Source organism: Rhinoderma darwinii, chromosome 2 (assembly GCF_050947455.1).
Source record: "Rhinoderma darwinii isolate aRhiDar2 chromosome 2, aRhiDar2.hap1, whole genome shotgun sequence".
Classification (NCBI taxonomy): domain Eukaryota; kingdom Metazoa; phylum Chordata; class Amphibia; order Anura; family Rhinodermatidae; genus Rhinoderma; species Rhinoderma darwinii.
Window position 1 is genome coordinate 340,455,554 of NC_134688.1, and position 17,014 is coordinate 340,472,567.

The 17,014-nt window shown below is 46.2% G+C and overlaps 1 protein-coding gene across 1 annotated transcript in view; it reads right to left on the reverse strand.

Annotated features, from left to right (window-relative positions):
• Positions 1–4,878, reverse strand: part of MAPKAPK2 (MAPK activated protein kinase 2) — an 83,937-nt gene extending 79,059 nt beyond the window's left edge. Inside the window, exon 1 of the mRNA XM_075850674.1 lies at positions 4,256–4,878. Within this exon, the coding sequence (XP_075706789.1) occupies positions 4,256–4,465 (210 nt within the window). The 5' untranslated portion in view covers positions 4,466–4,878. The remainder of the gene's footprint in view (positions 1–4,255) is intronic.
• Positions 4,879–17,014: the final 12,136 nt, after the last annotated feature.

Below are 17,014 nucleotides of genomic sequence, written 5' to 3' on the forward strand. Positions count from 1 at the left end.
TATGGTTTCAGACAAATAGGTCAGCCGTAGAAATTCTGCAACTAATCTGCCTAGTGTGTAAATACCCCAACAGGGAAGAAGACAGTTGTAAGAATAGACGGGCCCGGTAAGGCCAACTATAAGTCATGACACAAAGCTACAGGAACGGAGCGCACGCACACGTGTCGATTTATCTTTTATCTGCATTTTCTTTGTGATTTGTCCATTTTGCCAACACAAAACACCCACTGAAGCATACCACCTGTATCGTACCAATATTTCAAAGGGGCTGTCATGAGTTTTCGGTTCCTCCCTAGATAACAGCCCACCTGTAAATTTCGGGTCTGTATGCGAATGCAATATTATTGACATTTGAATAGTTTATGATATACAAGGACAGTAACTGTATTAGGGCACGGCCAGACGTGGCGGAATTGCTGTTGAATTCCTCTGCGGACAGTCCGCAGTGGAATTCTCCAGCGGCCGGTTTTTACATTTGTTTCAATAAATTTTTAAGCAAGTTAGTTCAGACGTTGCGGAAAACTCAGCTGTGGACCATAGGCTGCGGTGAGGAATTTTCCCTCCGCAGCATGTACTGTCTGTTGCAGAATTTCACTGCGGATTTCAGCAAAAACTGAAGTCTGTGGCAAGTCCGCTGTGTTTTCTGTAACGTCTGAATTACCTGTCAACTATGCAAATGTTGGTGCAGATTCGTTGCATAATTGCCCCAAATCTGCACCAACATTTGCAGCAGAAATCCGTCTGGCCGAGCCCTTATGGTATGTTCAGACAAGCGATTCTTTGCAATATTTTTCACAATAAAAAAAAACAGGAAAATACAAATATGTTTTTGTAGCTGTGGTAAACAGTGGCCAGAAAGGACATTGTTATAAATAACATTCTATGAAATCCCATTCACTCAATGAGGTTAGGCAGTGTTCACATCTGCGTTGTGGGTTTCTGTTCTGCTCCTCTGCAGTGAAAACCGGAAGCGACGGTTTCGTTGCACCACAGATACCACCAGCAGCCGATGGTAGCCATTGACTTTAATTGGTTCCATTTGCGCATCCGTGGTTTTACCAGAAAGTGCAGCATGCTGCGCTATGGTTTCCAATAATCTCTGCAGGATCGGCGACGAAGGCCCCTAATGGGGACTCCAACGCAGATGTGAACAGCCCCTTATTTAGGTATTGCGGTGTTCAAAAATGGCAGCACTTTGGAATATTTTCTTATTTTTTTCCCCATTGACTTCAATAGAAAAAAAAAACCACAATAAAAACTATAAGGTCACAGTATTAACACAAACCCCTATAAACTATTTGGATGTTCTAATGCTATCCAAACAGGACAACCTATTTTCTAAATGAAACGGGGTTCCCACAGGGGATTAGTTGATCCTCACGAGTCTGCAGTTTGATCCTGGTTCACATGTTGAGGTAGGTCCAGTTGGATTTTCAAATAGATTTTTAGCTGCACTCAGTTTGGTGGTAACCGGCTGCGCGGCATTGCAATACAATGCGACCATTACCAATCAAACTCCTTTTAGCTGCACTCAATTTGAAAACCGTGTCGATTTGGATGTCGGCACGGTGCCAGCCTGCACCCAGGAAAGCTTTGGATGGCCAAACAAACAGACACTACAAATGAAACGTAGCATTACTGGGCGTCCACTCAAACGGCTCTGGCTAATACAGGATCAGAGCCGGGGACCTCTGCCTCTGACATTCATATGCACTAATAAAAGACAAACGCACTAGTAGAAAAAAACAAAAAAGCTAATGCTGGCTTTGACATTTGCCGGCTACATAGCCGATCAAAAGGTGAAGATTTACTCTAAGGAGGTCAGGCACACTTTACAAGTAAAATACCTATTGATCTATTCAGGGAAATAAAATGTAATGTTGGAAATTTCTCACACACACTGGAAAATATATCGGAGATAAATCAAGAAGAATCTTTAGACAATCCGATTCCCCTCGATGGGTCTGGAAACGATCATTCTGCTAGCACCAATTACAAATGCGATCAGTCACTTTCACTTGGATTGTAGAAGTAACGTATTAGTAAATGCACCCTTGGCTAATGGATAACCTCTCCATTAGGCAGATACATACATCTCCTCTTTACAAATTCCAAGATCAACCAACAAGATAAGTTACCCTGAGGCAAAATGACGATCACTTGTGCTATAGAGGGCCGGCCCTGTCTAACCGGAGTAAAAGAAATCTCCTAGAGTTTAGGGTTTTCCTATGTGTAGTGAGGGAGTGTAAGAAGCATAAATACATATCCACATTGTCAATGCAGGCAACATATGACAAGAGACAGCGCTCCCATCTTATCTTACTACTACAGTCTAAATAAGGAAACAGTCAACCAGTTGAAATGCTCAATGCAGGATTCACGTGCTCCAATATCCGTGACAGGTGTCCCTGGCACGGCCTCCTCCATACACAATACTGATTGGGCCAAACAGCTGTCAAGTGTTCATTGCATCTGTCAGTCAAACACACTGGTGGTCTTCTCCTATAAGACATAGGGACTTCTACTACAGCAAAACCACTAATCCTACAGTCAGTACAGGTGATCTTATCAACGTAGCAGGGTTACCATCCAGAAGTCAGCAACATGTCCTGTCATTATAGTATCAGTCTCCATGCAACAACAACTTCCCTTTCCATACGACATTACAACATGCACTTATTCTATTATGGGGAAACTACTTCATTTATTACTGAATGTACTTCCCAGAGCTCCAGCCAGCCTCACAGATACTGGCACAGGAGCCATCACATCCACCAGCCCAGGTACTCAGGAGCACCTGCTACCACCAAAGGAGGCCCAGACCCTTCCTGACACTCAGGAGTGACTATGCCCCGGACACATACCAGTTTAGGTGCCCCATGGAGCTTCTGTAACTACCAAAGAAACCAGTGCAGGACCACTATGAATCTGGATCTCACGCTACCACCACACATACCGGCCCTGGTCCACTGTGGCCCTGGATCTCACGCTATCACCACACATACCGGCCCTGGTCCACTGTGGCCCTGGATCTCACGCTACCACCACACATACCGGCCCTTGTCCACTGTGACTCTGGATATCACGCTACCACCACACATACCGGCCCTGGTCCACTGGGACTCTGGATATCACGCTACCACCACACATACCGGCCCTGGTCCACTGTGGCCCTGGATCTCACGCTACCACCACACATACCGGCCCTTGTCCACTGTGACTCTGGATATCACGCTACCACCACACATACCGGCCCTGGTCCACTGGGACTCTGGATCTCACGCTACCACCACACATACCGGCCCTGGTCCACTGGGACTCTGGATATCACGCTACCACCACACATACCGGCCCTGGTCCACTGGGACTCTGGATCTCACGCTACCACCACACATACCGGCCCTGGTCCACTGGGACTCTGGATCTCACGCTACCACCACACATACCGGCCCTGGTCCACTGGGACTCTGGATATCACGCCACCACCACACATACCGGCCCTGGTCCACTGGGACTCTGGATCTCACGCTACCACCACACATACCGGCCATGGTCCACTGAGACTCTGGATATCACGCTACCACCACACATACCGGCCCTTGTCCACTGTGACTCTGGATATCACGCTACCACCACACATACCGGCCCTGGTCCAATGTGACTCTGGATCTCACACTACCACCACACATACCGGCCCTGGTCCACTGGGACTCTGGATCTCACGCTACCACCACACATACCGGCCCTGGTCCACTGGATCTCACGCTACCACCACACATACCGGCCCTGGTCCACTGGGACTCTGGATCTCACGCTACCACCACACATACCGGCCCTGGTCCAATGTGACTCTGGATCTCACACTACCACCACACATACCGGCCCTGGTCCACTGGGACTCTGGATCTCACGCTACCACCACACATACCGGCCCTGGTCCACTGTGACTCTGGATCTCACGCTACCACCACACATACCGGCCCTGGTCCACTGGGACTCTGGATCTCACGCTACCACCACACATACCGGCCCTGGTCCACTGTGACGCTGGATCTCACATGGTGTTTTCAGCGAAGCCAGCGACTTCCAAATAACATACTTCTATCATTACAATGAACGCGGCCAGCACTTGTATTTCACATCAGCCCAAGTCTCTAGATCAACGATCCTCAATACACAGTATAGAAGTGATGACATCAATAACCACTGAAGGCCATCTGCTCCCTATTGTCACAAGGAAGCAGCCCACTTTTACCTTCAAAGCAAATTTCTCCCCGGTCTTTTTACTGAAGATCTCCAGGACTTTGCCGTTGATGCCCAGCCCCAGCACCTGGTTGGTGACCTTGTAGTCATCAGTGATGGCATTCTTCTTTATGGGTAGGGCAGACTTATACTGTGGCTGCTGCTGTTGTTGTTGTTGCTGCTGCTGAGGGGGGTTGAGGAAGGGGTGCCCTGGGTTCATCATCTTGGGTCCTGTGCTCTAGTACACAAGATAGCCGCAACAGATGAGCAGCTGCTGTATAGTCTACCTGGAGTCACCTTCCGCGAGTATAACCGGGGGAATAAATGTCCCAGTGACGTCCCGTATCTAGCGATCACTGATCCAACAATCAGTACATGTGATCAAGCGAGGGCCCCTAAGAATCTATGGGACCCTATAGACGAGTGGGGGTGGGGCCCCCTGAACCTTCACACTGGTCGGCTTTGACAAAGGGAACCGAGAGCCCTGGCACCAGAACCCGCTGCGGTGGAAACCCTTCGCTGAGGAGACTCCGTACAACTCCGGTTCCCTGAGCCGCTCCACACCGACTTGTCTTAAGAGCGGCGAGCAGTGCCACAAAACGTTCCAACGCCGGATCACTTCCACTGTGACGTCACAGCCTCGTATTCGACTTCGGCCGCCGCTCTTAAAAGGGCAACCAGCATTCTTAAAGCGGCAATATTACAAGTTGGGTCACAGTAAAGGAGCAATGAAACATGTAGAAGCAGTGACTACGATGTTGATAATAATGTAACCCCAAAATATAGGAATACTTTTGGAAAAATATAGGGATTATATTTCTTTTGTGACTTCCTGTCATGGGCCGCCGCTCAGGCCCTGCACTGGGCATAACATGGATATATTTACTGATACTGGCATACCACAACAGGGAACAACTACTGAGCTAGACCACCGCAATTTATCAGTGTGGAAAAGTTTTGTATATAAGATTGTGTTCATACGTACAGGATTGGACTATGGAAAAATGTACGTGCATGTTACAAAAAGTTTGCGGCACAAATCCGATACAGCCCCATGAATTTCTGCCGCGGATGTACCGGCAGATCCGCATGAGGATTAACCTCATTGTCATTCAATGGGTTTAATCCATTGCTTTTTTGTTCAGAATCCGCGAGAATAATGAACATGGTTATTATTTTCGCAGAGGATTTTTTCCACGGTGCAGGCAAAAAACCCTGTAGGGTTTTTTAAACGGCTTGTGAATGTGATATAAAATAATCAATTTACTCGCATTAAATGTGGAAAATGAGTGGATTTGCTAAAATTTGGATGTGGAATCCATGCCTAAATCCTGAACCTGTGTTCTGCTTTGCGCGACCTATAAGCCACACCCCCTTTTCAATATAATGAGTGTTTCTATAACGCCATCACATGTCATACACAGCTGGGATAAAAATGCAATACAAACACTAAATACAAACAACTACAGAGCAACAAATCAAATAGAAAGTGACTCCACAGACCACCACCACCACACAAACACAACTCTCTGGCTCTTATTTCGGCCCATAGCTATCAGCTCAGGGAAAATAAGTGATATGTGGGCGAGGTGACGTGTTTGTTGGCACTCATATTTCACTTCCTGGAGTGGTTCTTATTTTGCTGACCAGCACTGGGGGGTACACTGGCTGCCACAATCATATGTACTGTAATGAAATGGCCATTTTATGCCATACATAAATCAATTCTGTACTTTGTATAGGCTACAAGTAAGGCCGAGGATCTACAAATAATAACTTTTTTTTACCAGTGAACCTGCAGCCTGGTTAAAACATAGCAATGGCGTAACTATAGGGGTCGCAGCAGTCGCAATATCGACCGGGCCCCAAGGTCAGGGTGGCCCGCGGCCCCCGCACCACATAAATGAAAAGTTTCTATAGTAACTGGGGCCTATGTAATAAATTACACGGGCTCCTGTTACTATAGTAACTGACAATACTTACCCCCACCCTCTTTCCAGAGCGCAGCGGAGGTTCTGACGTCACAGCGCTGTGTGCAGTGCGTAACATCACGACGATATGCGCAGCACACAACATCCCGACCCTGGATGAAGTCAGGACATGAGGAGGGCCAAATAGGAGGGTAAGTTTAATTATACTGTCTGGTAGAGCTGATGGGTCGGGGGCTGACTCCCGGGACTCTCGCCAATCAGCTGTTTTGAAGAGGGTGCAGCGCTCGTACGAGCGGTACTTCTTCATTCCGGTCACTTTCTCACACTGTGAATTGTCGACACAGACGTGTCAGCGATTCACAGTGTGAGCAGTAAGGGAAATGAAGGGGAAGCAGCACTCGTATGAGCTCTGCACCCCCTTCAAAACAGCTGATTGGCGGGGGTCCTGGGAGCCGGACCCCGACCCATCAGCTATTGATGGCCTATCCTAAGGATAGGCCATCAATGTTTAGGGACTGGACAATCCCTTTTAAGCCTACCGTGTGTTAGGCTTAGATACACGGCCCCAACAGACAGTAGTCTTATACTGTATAAAATTACTGTCTCCTGGACCATGTATCTAAGCCTACCACTGGCGTAGCTATAGGGGTCGCAGCGGTCGCAATTGCGACTGGGCCCCAAAGCCAGGGGGCCCACAGCCCCCTGCACCACATCAATAAAAAGTTACTATAGTAACTCGGGCCGCGGGCCCCTGTTACTGTAGTAACAGACTTTACTTACCTTCCTGGTTCCGGATCGCAGCGGAGGTCCTGACGTCAAGCGCTGTGCGCAGCGCATGACATCACAGCGCTATGCGCCGCACACAGCATCGAGACCACAGAACTACCGCCGCGGCTGAAGAGGAAGGTAAGATTAGCCCTGACAGGCGGGGTCCGACTCCCGGGAATGAAGTGACCGGAATGAAGGGAAGCAGCTCTCATACGAGTGCTGCGGCCCCTTCAAAACAGCTGATTTGCGGGTCCCGGGAGACACATCACATCAGCTATTGATGGCCTATCCTGTGGATAGGCCATACATTTTTAGGGACTGCACAACTCCTAAGCCTACGATGTAGCAGTCTTAGGGGGCCCATGAGACAGGATCACAGATTGTGTGATGCTGTCTGCTGGGCCCTGTATCTAAACCAATCACATGGTAGGCTTAGATACATGGCCCATGCGTGATCCTGTCTGCTGGGCCCTGTATCTAAGCCAATCACATGGTAGGCTTAGATACATGGCCCATGTGTGATCCTGTCTGATGGGCCCTGTATATAAGCCTATCACACTGTAGGTTTAGATACAGGGCCCCAGCACACAGTAATCTTATACTGTATAAGATTGCTGTCTGCTGGACCCTGTATCTAAGCCTACGTTGTGGTAGGCTTAGATACAGGGTCCCACAGACAGTATCACACATGGGCCCTGTATCTAAGCCTAACACATGTGTTACTAATCATTTTTCTTGTGTGTTTTCTTACAGGTTCAGTCGTTGGACTACGGCGGATTCCAGGACTACTTCGATGACGGCTTTTTTTTTTATTATCAATAAAATGGTTAATGAGGGTTGTGTGGGTTTTTTATTTTATTTCAATAAAATATTTTTTCTATGTCTTTGTGTTTTTTTTTAAACTATATTACTACCGCCTTAGTAATGGTTGCCGGCTGATTGACAGTATCCATTGCTAAGGCGGGGCTTAGTGTTAGCCGCTGCAGAGGCCAACACTAACCCCCTTTATTACCCTGGTACCCACCGCCACCAGGGGTGCTGGGAAGAGCCGGGTACCATCCAGTACTTGACCATCTGTAGTGATGGTCGGCCACTGGGGTGGCCGCAGGCTGGTATTATCAGGAGGGGAAAGGCCAGATACAGTGGCCCTTCCCACCCTGGTAATTCTAGGCTGCTGCTGCTTTATTGTATCTGGCTGGTTATGAAAAATGGGGGGACCCCACGTCATTTAAAAAAAATAAAAAATAAAATTGGAAAGAACGATGTCGGGTACCCCCCAATTTTCATAACCAGCCAGATACAACACAGCAGCAGCAGGCAGCATTACCAGGGTTGGAAGGGCCACTGTTTTTGGCCTTCCCCAGCCTAATACTATGAGCCTGAGGCCGCCCTGGTACCTGCCCGTCACTACTGATGGTCGGGTACTGGTTCGTACCCGGCTCTTCCCAGCACCCCTGGTGGCGGTGGGTACCGGGGTAATAATGGGGGTAAGTGTTAGCCTCTGCACCGGCTAACATTAAGCCCCGCCTTAGTAATGGAGGTTGTCAATCAGCCGGCGGCCATTACTAAGGCGGTGATAATAAAGTTTAAAAAGATACAAGCACATAGAAAAAATATTTTATTGAAATAAAAAAACACAACCCTCATTAACCATTTTATTGAGAATAAAAAAAACGCCGTCATTGAAGTCCTCGAATCCGAAGTCCAACAACTGAACCTGTAAAAAAACACAAACACACAAAAATAATCAGTAACACATAAAGAAGCAAAATTATTATTCTTACCTTTCCTGGGTCCAGCGCTGGAGCCGCAATGTCAGTGAGCTGAGCCCTGTATCTAATCCAATCATGTGTGATACTGTCTGCTGGGCCCTGTATCTAATCGTATCATATGTGATACTGTCTGCTGGGCCCTATATCTAATCCTATGATCTGTGATACTGTCTGCTGAGCCACTGTATCTAATCCTATCATGTGTGATAATGTCTGCTGGGCCCTATCTCTAATCCTATTGTGTGTGATACTGTCTGCTCAGCCACTGTATCTAATCCTATCATGTGTGAAACTGTCTGCTGAGCCACTGTATCTAATCCTATCATGTGTGATACTGTCTGCTGGGCCCTATCTCTAATCCTATTATGTGTGATACTGTCTGCTCAGCCACTGTATCTAATCCTATCATGTGTGATACTGTCTGCTGAGCCAATGTATCTAATCCTATCCATAGTTTATAGGGTCGTAGTGCTATAGCTATGCTGTCTCTTATACACACATTTTTTTTTTGGGTGGACACATATGTATTGGGGCTATTTCCCCTGACATTTTAACCGGTTAAGGACTAGGCTGTTTTACAGCTAAATGACCAGAGCAAATTTCACAATTTTGCTATGCGCTTCTTTAGATGACTATAACTCAGCAGGTGAATAAAGTTCATCTTTGAATTTTACACTCTTTTTAAAGGACAGATAGGGCTTTGTTTTAGTGGCATTTGTCAGTATATATCATATTTTTTTTTTTCTCTAAAGTGGGCAAAATTGGAAAAAAATGCAAGAATTTAACAATTGCGTCGGTTTATGCTAGCATTTTTCACACACAGTATAGACCACGGCCAAAATTCATCTCCTTTCACGTTCTTCCACTTCTCCCGTGCATGGGGATACCAAATATGTGTGCCTTATTCGCTGTGCGGGCATGTGCCAGGGCTTGGCATAAAAGGAGGCTTTTTGGCCTTTTCGGTCCAGGAATTTTGCATTTGATTTTATAGCCGCATACTGTTTTCTGGGGGGCCTAATGCTGCTGAAACATTAGAAACACCCCATAAATGACTTCATTCACACAATTAGACCCCACAAGGTTTCCTTCAAGGGGTTTATCATATTTTTAGCAAGTCCAGTTTTCTTCTGAAAGTTTCTTGAATAAGATGGAACAAAATAAAATCAGCACTTTTTTAGCAAATGCGTCAGTTTAGGCTAGTATTTTTCACACACGGTATAGTCCACGGACAAAATTCATCTCCTTTCACGTTCTTCCACTTCTCCCGTGCATGGGGATACCAAATATGTGTGCCTTATTCACTGTGCGGGCATGTGCCAGGGCTTGGCATAAAAGGAGGCTTTTTGGCCTTTTCGGTCCAGGAATTTTGCATTTGATTTTAGAGCCGCATACTGTTTTCTGGGGGGCCTAATGCTGCTGAAACATTAGAAACACCCCATAAATGACTTCATTCACACAAGTAGACCCCACAAGGTTTCCTTCAAGGGGTTTATCATATTTTTAGCAAGTCCAGTTTTCTTCTGAAAGTTTCTTGAATAAGATGGAACAAAATAAAATCAGCACTTTTTTAGCAAATGCGTCAGTTTAGGCTAGTATTTTTCACACACGGTATAGACCACGGCCAAAATTCATCTCCTTTCACGTTCTTCCACTTCTCCCGTGCATGGGGATACCAAATATGTGTGCCTTATTCGCTGTGCGGGCATGTGCCAGGGCTTGGCATAAAAGGAGGCTTTTTGGCCTTTTCGGTCCAGGAATTTTGCATTTGATTTTAGAGCTGCATACTGTTTTCTGGGGGGCGTAATGCTGCTGAAACATTAGAAACACCCCATAAATGACTTCATTCACACAAGTAGACCCCACAAGGTTTCCTTCAAGGGGTTTATCATATTTTTAGCAAGTCCAGTTTTCTTCTGAAAGTTTCTTGAATAAGATGGAACAAAATAAAATCAGCACTTTTTTAGCAAATGCGTCAGTTTAGGCTAGTATTTTTCACACACGGTATAGACCACGGCCAAAATTCATCTCCTTTCACGTTCTTCCACTTCTCCCGTGCATGGGGATACCAAATATGTGTGCCTTATTCGCTGTGCGGGCATGTGCCAGGGCTTGGCATAAAAGGAGGCTTTTTGGCCTTTTCGGTCCAGGAATTTTGCATTTGATTTTAGAGCCGCATACTGTTTTCTGGGGGGCCTAATGCTGCTGAAACATTAGAAACACCCCATAAATGACTTCATTCACACAATTAGACCCCACAAGGTTTCCTTCAAGGGGTTTATCATATTTTTAGCAAGTCCAGTTTTCTTCTGAAAGTTTCTTGAATAAGATGGAACAAAATAAAATCAGCACTTTTTTAGCAAATGCGTCAGTTTAGGCTAGTATTTTTCACACACGGTATAGACCACGGCCAAAATTCATCTCCTTTCACGTTCTTCCACTTCTCCCGTGCATGGGGATACCAAATATGTGTGTCTTATTCGCTGTGCGGGCATGTGCCAGGGCTTGGCATAAAAGGAGGCTTTTTGGCCTTTTCGGTCCAGGAATTTTGCATTTGATTTTATAGCCGCATACTGTTTTCTGGGGGGCCTAATGCTGCTGAAACATTAGAAACACCCCATAAATGACTTCATTCACACAAGTAGACCCCACAAGGTTTCCTTCAAGGGGTTTATCATATTTTTAGCAAGTCCAGTTTTCTTCTGAAAGTTTCTTGAATAAGATGGAACAAAATAAAATCAGCACTTTTTTAGCAAATGCGTCAGTTTAGGCTAGTATTTTTCACACACGGTATAGTCCACGGACAAAATTCATCTCCTTTCACATTCTTCCACTTCTCCCGTGCATGGGGATACCAAATATGTGTGCCTTATTCACTGTGCGGGCATGTGCCAGGGCTTGGCATAAAAGGAGGCTTTTTGGCCTTTTCGGTCCAGGAATTCTGCATTTGATTTTATAGCAGCATACTGTTTTCTGGGGGGCCTAATGCTGCTGAAACATTAGAAACACCCCATAAATGACTTCATTCACACAAGTAGACCCCACAAGGTTTCCTTCAAGGGGTTTATCATATTTTTAGACAGTCCAGTTTTCTTCTGAAAGTTTCTTGAATAAGATGGATCAAAATAAAATTAGCAATTTTTTAGCAAATGCGTCAGTTTATACCAGCATTTTTCACACACGGTATAGACCACGGTCAAAATTAATCTCCGTTCACATTCTGCCACTTCTCCCGTGCACGGGGATACCAAATATGTGGCCTTATTTATCACATAGAGATGTAGGAGGGCGGAGGATAGAAGAAGATTATTTCACATATCGCTTTTTTTCAAAGCTGGTTTTACAATACTCAACAGAGTTTCTATAACACTTCCAAAATATCTGCTCTTGAAGCAGAAATCTCAAAATATTCATCTAGGGGTATAATGGGAATTTATTTTTTGGGGTTTTCTAAAATAAGAAATTGCAGGTTAATGCAAATGGAGCTCTCCAGCAGATGAACTTTAGAAAACATCAAACATGACATCCACCCCCCACCCATTCCCTCCCTCACCCTTGGAGTAAAATCAGGGGAAAAATAAAAACGTAATGTAGGGCAAATATATTTTCAACAAATTAACTAAAATCTAATAATTCAGAACAGTGTGGTATTTTTTAAAACATGGCTCAATGCACAGGCCTGGTTGTGAGGGACATGAGGGACAGAAATATCGGGAATCTTTGCGGTGCCCGTCTTTTCTGCAGACGCTGCACTTTTTCTGGGGGTTGCTTCTGGTTGCTGTTGGGGGAATCCGACTGATGAAGTGTCTTTCAGTCAGTCGCGTGACATCCTCAGACTGGGGGCATTCTCGGGTGTCCTGAACATCAAAAATGAGGCCTTCAATAATTTTTTCCTGGAAATCCAGGTATGTGTCTCTGCCTCTGTTTTTTTTATAGAGCACAAATGAGTTGTGGATGGCCACCTGTAACAAATAAATGGCCACCTTTTTGTACCAGGTTTTAGTTTTGCGTTTTACTAAATAGGGCTGTAAAACCTGGTCGCTTAAATCCACCCCCCCCCCCATGTACTTGTTATATTCGGACACGCTCACTGGTTTGTGCTTGTCCGATGTTGCCCCTCTTTCCCTCACTGCCACTGTTCCTGCGGTATGAATCGTGCTTAGCACATACACATCTTTGCGATCCCTGAACTTGACCGCCAGCAATTTTTCAGATGCATAAGCACAGGAGTCCCCCTTTACCATGCGCTTCCCCACTAATTGCTGTGGAAAACCAATTCGGTTTTTGCGCATGGTACCACATGCCCCAGTCCTTGCAGCATGCAAATGCCTAAACAGGGGCACACTCGAATAAAAATTATCACAGTACAGGTGGTACCCCTTGTGAAGCAGAGGCTGCATTATCTCCCACACGATCTTACTGCTGGTGGAAAGATCAGGGGGGCATCCAGGAACATTTATTGTGCGGTCCCGCCCTTCATAAATCCTGAAGGCGGTGGTATATCCTGACCCGCTTTCACACAATTTGTAGAGCTTAACGCCATATCTTGCCCTTTTGGAAGGTAGATATTGGCGAAAGCTAAGTCTGCCATGAAAGTTGAGGAGGGATTCGTCCACACTTACATTCTGCTCAGGGGTGTAGAGTTGCAGAAATAAATTATTCAGGGAATTTATTAGCGGTCTTATTTTGAACAACCGATCCCGGTTTGCATCGGTACTTGGGGGGGCCTGTGCGTTGTCATTGAAGTGGAGGAACCTCATTATTGTCTCATAACGAGACCTGGGCATTACTGCAGAATATACTGGGGTGGCTTGGGCGGGTCTTGTTGACCAGTAAGACCTAATGGAGGGCTTTTTGACAATACCCATATTTAGGGTGAGCCCCAAAAAATTTTTTAATTCCTGCAAATTGGTGGGCGTCCAATCTCTGGCATGGGTGGATGAAGGTTTCTGCCTTATATATTGCGTGGCATATAAATTTGTTTCGTGGACAATCTGATTTAGGATGTCGTCCGTTATAAATAAATGGAAGTAATCCATTTGGACAAAATTTGTATTGTCCACGGTTATGCCAGGAGTGGCCGTAAATCCGTGGATTCTAGGCCCAAAAGATGGGGCAGGTGCCCATACAAGAGCCTGGACTGGAGGGACCAGGCTGTCCCGTGCTACAGCGCTACTTGGCCCTGCGCTTTCATGTTCTGCAGTTTCGACTGCATCAGGGACAACGTCCCCTGAAGATGAACCTGAAGTGACGCTGTCATCGTCACTGCCCAAAACAGGTTCCATCTCGGACGCCATCTCTGATGCGGTCTCCGACTCAGACCACAGCATGGCGTATGCCTCCTCGGCGCTAAACAACTTCCTCGCCATAACGTAACTAACACTAACACTAACTAAACAAATTTTTTTTTTTTTTTTTTTTTATAAAACACACAAACTAACTGCTATATATATCTACACTACCGCTAACAAAAAAATAAACCGCTATTGCTATATATATTATATATATGTGGATATATATATAATTATATACTCCCTACCTGCCTATTCTAATAGAATAAAAGAAAGAAAGGTAGATAGATAGAAAAAAAGATAGATGGATAGATAGATTGTATAGATAGATAGAAATCTATCTATACAGAGAATGTTTTAGAGTGTAACTGTATTTTTTTGTAACTGTAACTGTATTCTTCTGGCAGCAATTCTCCCGAGTCTCTTCTTCTCCTCAAACTGAAACAATGTTTGAGGAGAAGAAAAGAGGCAGGAGATTTACTGCCAGAAAAGTCAAAATAAAACAAATGTGGTCGCTGTGATAGGTTTTCACAGCGACCACATGATCAGGGACCATCAGATTGGTCCCTGATACTCTGCCCAGTGCCCAGAGCTGTTGGTAACAGCGTGGGCACAGGGCTGTGTGCACGCGATCGCGTGCACACTGTTTTATAAGCAGGAATGCATGTGATCGCTGTGATTGGTTGTCACAGCGACCACATGTTCAGGGACCATCAGATTGGTCCCTGATACTCTGCCCAGTGCCCAGAGCTGTTGGTAACAGCGAGGGCACAGGGCTGTGTGCACGCGATCGCGTGCACACTGTTTTCTATGCAGAAATGCATGTGATCGCTGTGATTGGTTGTCACAGCGATCACATGTTCAGGGGCCAAAAGATTGACCCCTGACATTCTGCCCAGTGCCCATGGCTGTTAGCAACAGCCAGGGCATAGAGCTGTGTGCACGCGATCGCGCGTGCACAGTCTCTGAAGTGCGGCCGTATATATACTATACGCCGGACTTTAGAGACCCTGACCGCTGGCCGTATATTTACGGCCAGCGGTCGGGAACCTGTTAAGCTCTGAGAGTATGTTCACACGGCAGTGTCCGTTACGGCTGAAATTACGGTGCTGTTTTCAGGAGAAAACAGCTCCGGAATTTCAGACGTAATGGCATGTGCAGGCGTTTTTCGCTGCGTCCATTACGGACGTAATTGGAGCTGTTTTTCTATGGAGTCCATGGAAAATGGCTCAATTTACGTCTGAAGAAGTGACAGGCACTTCTTTGACGCGGGCGTCTTTTTTACATCCCGCCTTTTGACAGCGGCGCGTAAAAAAAATGACCGTCGGCACAGAACATCGTTGGACCCATTCTAATGAATGGGCAGATGTTTGCCAACGCTTTTCAGACGTAATTCAATGCTAAAACGCCCGAATTACGTCTGTAAATAGGGTGTGTGAACCCAGCCTTAGTGACACCCCTGGCTGCAAGTGCTGCATTGTTGGGTCACTTAGGAGACCCAGCGATGCAGCTGAAATCTGTGGACCGTCGGCCATGAGGAGTTTGTTTGCGGGGGGTGGGGGGGCCCAATAAGAACTTTTGCATCGGGGCCCATGAGCCTTTAGCTACGCCCCTGAAGCCTACCTTAGGCTTAGATACAGGGTCCAACAAATAGTATCACACATGCTCATGGGCCCTGTATCTAAGGTCCTGTTCACATCACCGCTGCCCTTCGGTCTGAGGTTTCCGTCGGGTTAACCCCTCAATGGAAAGGCAAACGGAAACCTTAGATTCCGGTTACATCACTATTGATCTCAATGGTGACGGAAACTTTGCTAATGGTTTCCATTTGTCACCGTTGTGAACGGGTTCCGTTGTTTTGGCGGAATCAATAGCGCAGTCGACAATGCAAAACAACTAAATCCTGTGACAAACGGAAACCTTTAGCAACATTTCCATCACCATTGAGATCAATGGTGAGGGAAACGGAAGCTGAGGTTTCAGTTTGCTTTTCTGTTGAGGGGTTACCCCACGGAAACCTCAGACGGCACCTGTAAAGGATCTGCCAGACACAACTTCTGTGTCGACGCCCATAGGTAATCAGTCTGCACCTGCTTCTATGTCTGTGAGACTGACTCCATCTTCCACCACCCAGGATGGCAGGCTTAGGAGTGGGAGAGCCTATCACAGCCTGGCCAGACGGAGCTAGCTCCCGCCCTCTGTCTATTTATACCTGCCTTTCCTGTTCCTCCTTTGCTTGTGATTCATCTCTGCTGGTTTCCTGGCCCTGCTGCAGCTTCTTGAACTACTGATCCTCTGCTTGTGTTTGACCTTGGCTTTACTGACCACTCTTCTGCTCTGCGTTTTTGTACCCCGCTCATCTCCTGGTTTGACTCGTCTCGTTCACTTCGCTTGTTGCTCATGGTGTCCCCGTGGGCAACTTCCCCATTTCCCTGGCTTCTTTGTACCCTTGTCTGTTTGTCTGTCGTGCACCTATTGAGTGTAGGGACCGTCGCCCAGTTGTACGCCGTCGCCTAGGGCGGGTCGTTGCAAGTAGGCAGGGACTGAGTGGTGGGTAGATTAGGGCTCACTTGTCTGTCTCCCTACCCCGACATTACAGAACCCCTAAATGGAAGGGCTGCGGTGATGTGAACAGGCCCTTACTAATGTTTTTTTTTGTGTTTTTTTACATGTTCGGATGTTGGACTTCGTCAGATGCGAGGACTACGTCAATGACGGCTTTTTTTATTTTCAAAAAAATGGTTAACGAGGGTTGTGTGTTTTTTTTTATTTCAATGAATCTATTTTTTCTATGCCTTTGTATTTTTTTTAAACTTTATCGCTACCGCCTTAGTAATTCACAGCGTCCATTACTAAGGCAGGGCTTAGTGTTAGCCGGTGAAAAGGCTAACACTAACCCCCATTATTACCCTGTTACACACCACCACCAGGGGTGCCGGGAAGAGCCAGGTACGACCATCTGTAGTGACGGTCGGGCACTGAGGCGGCCGCAGGCTGGTATTATTAGGCTGAG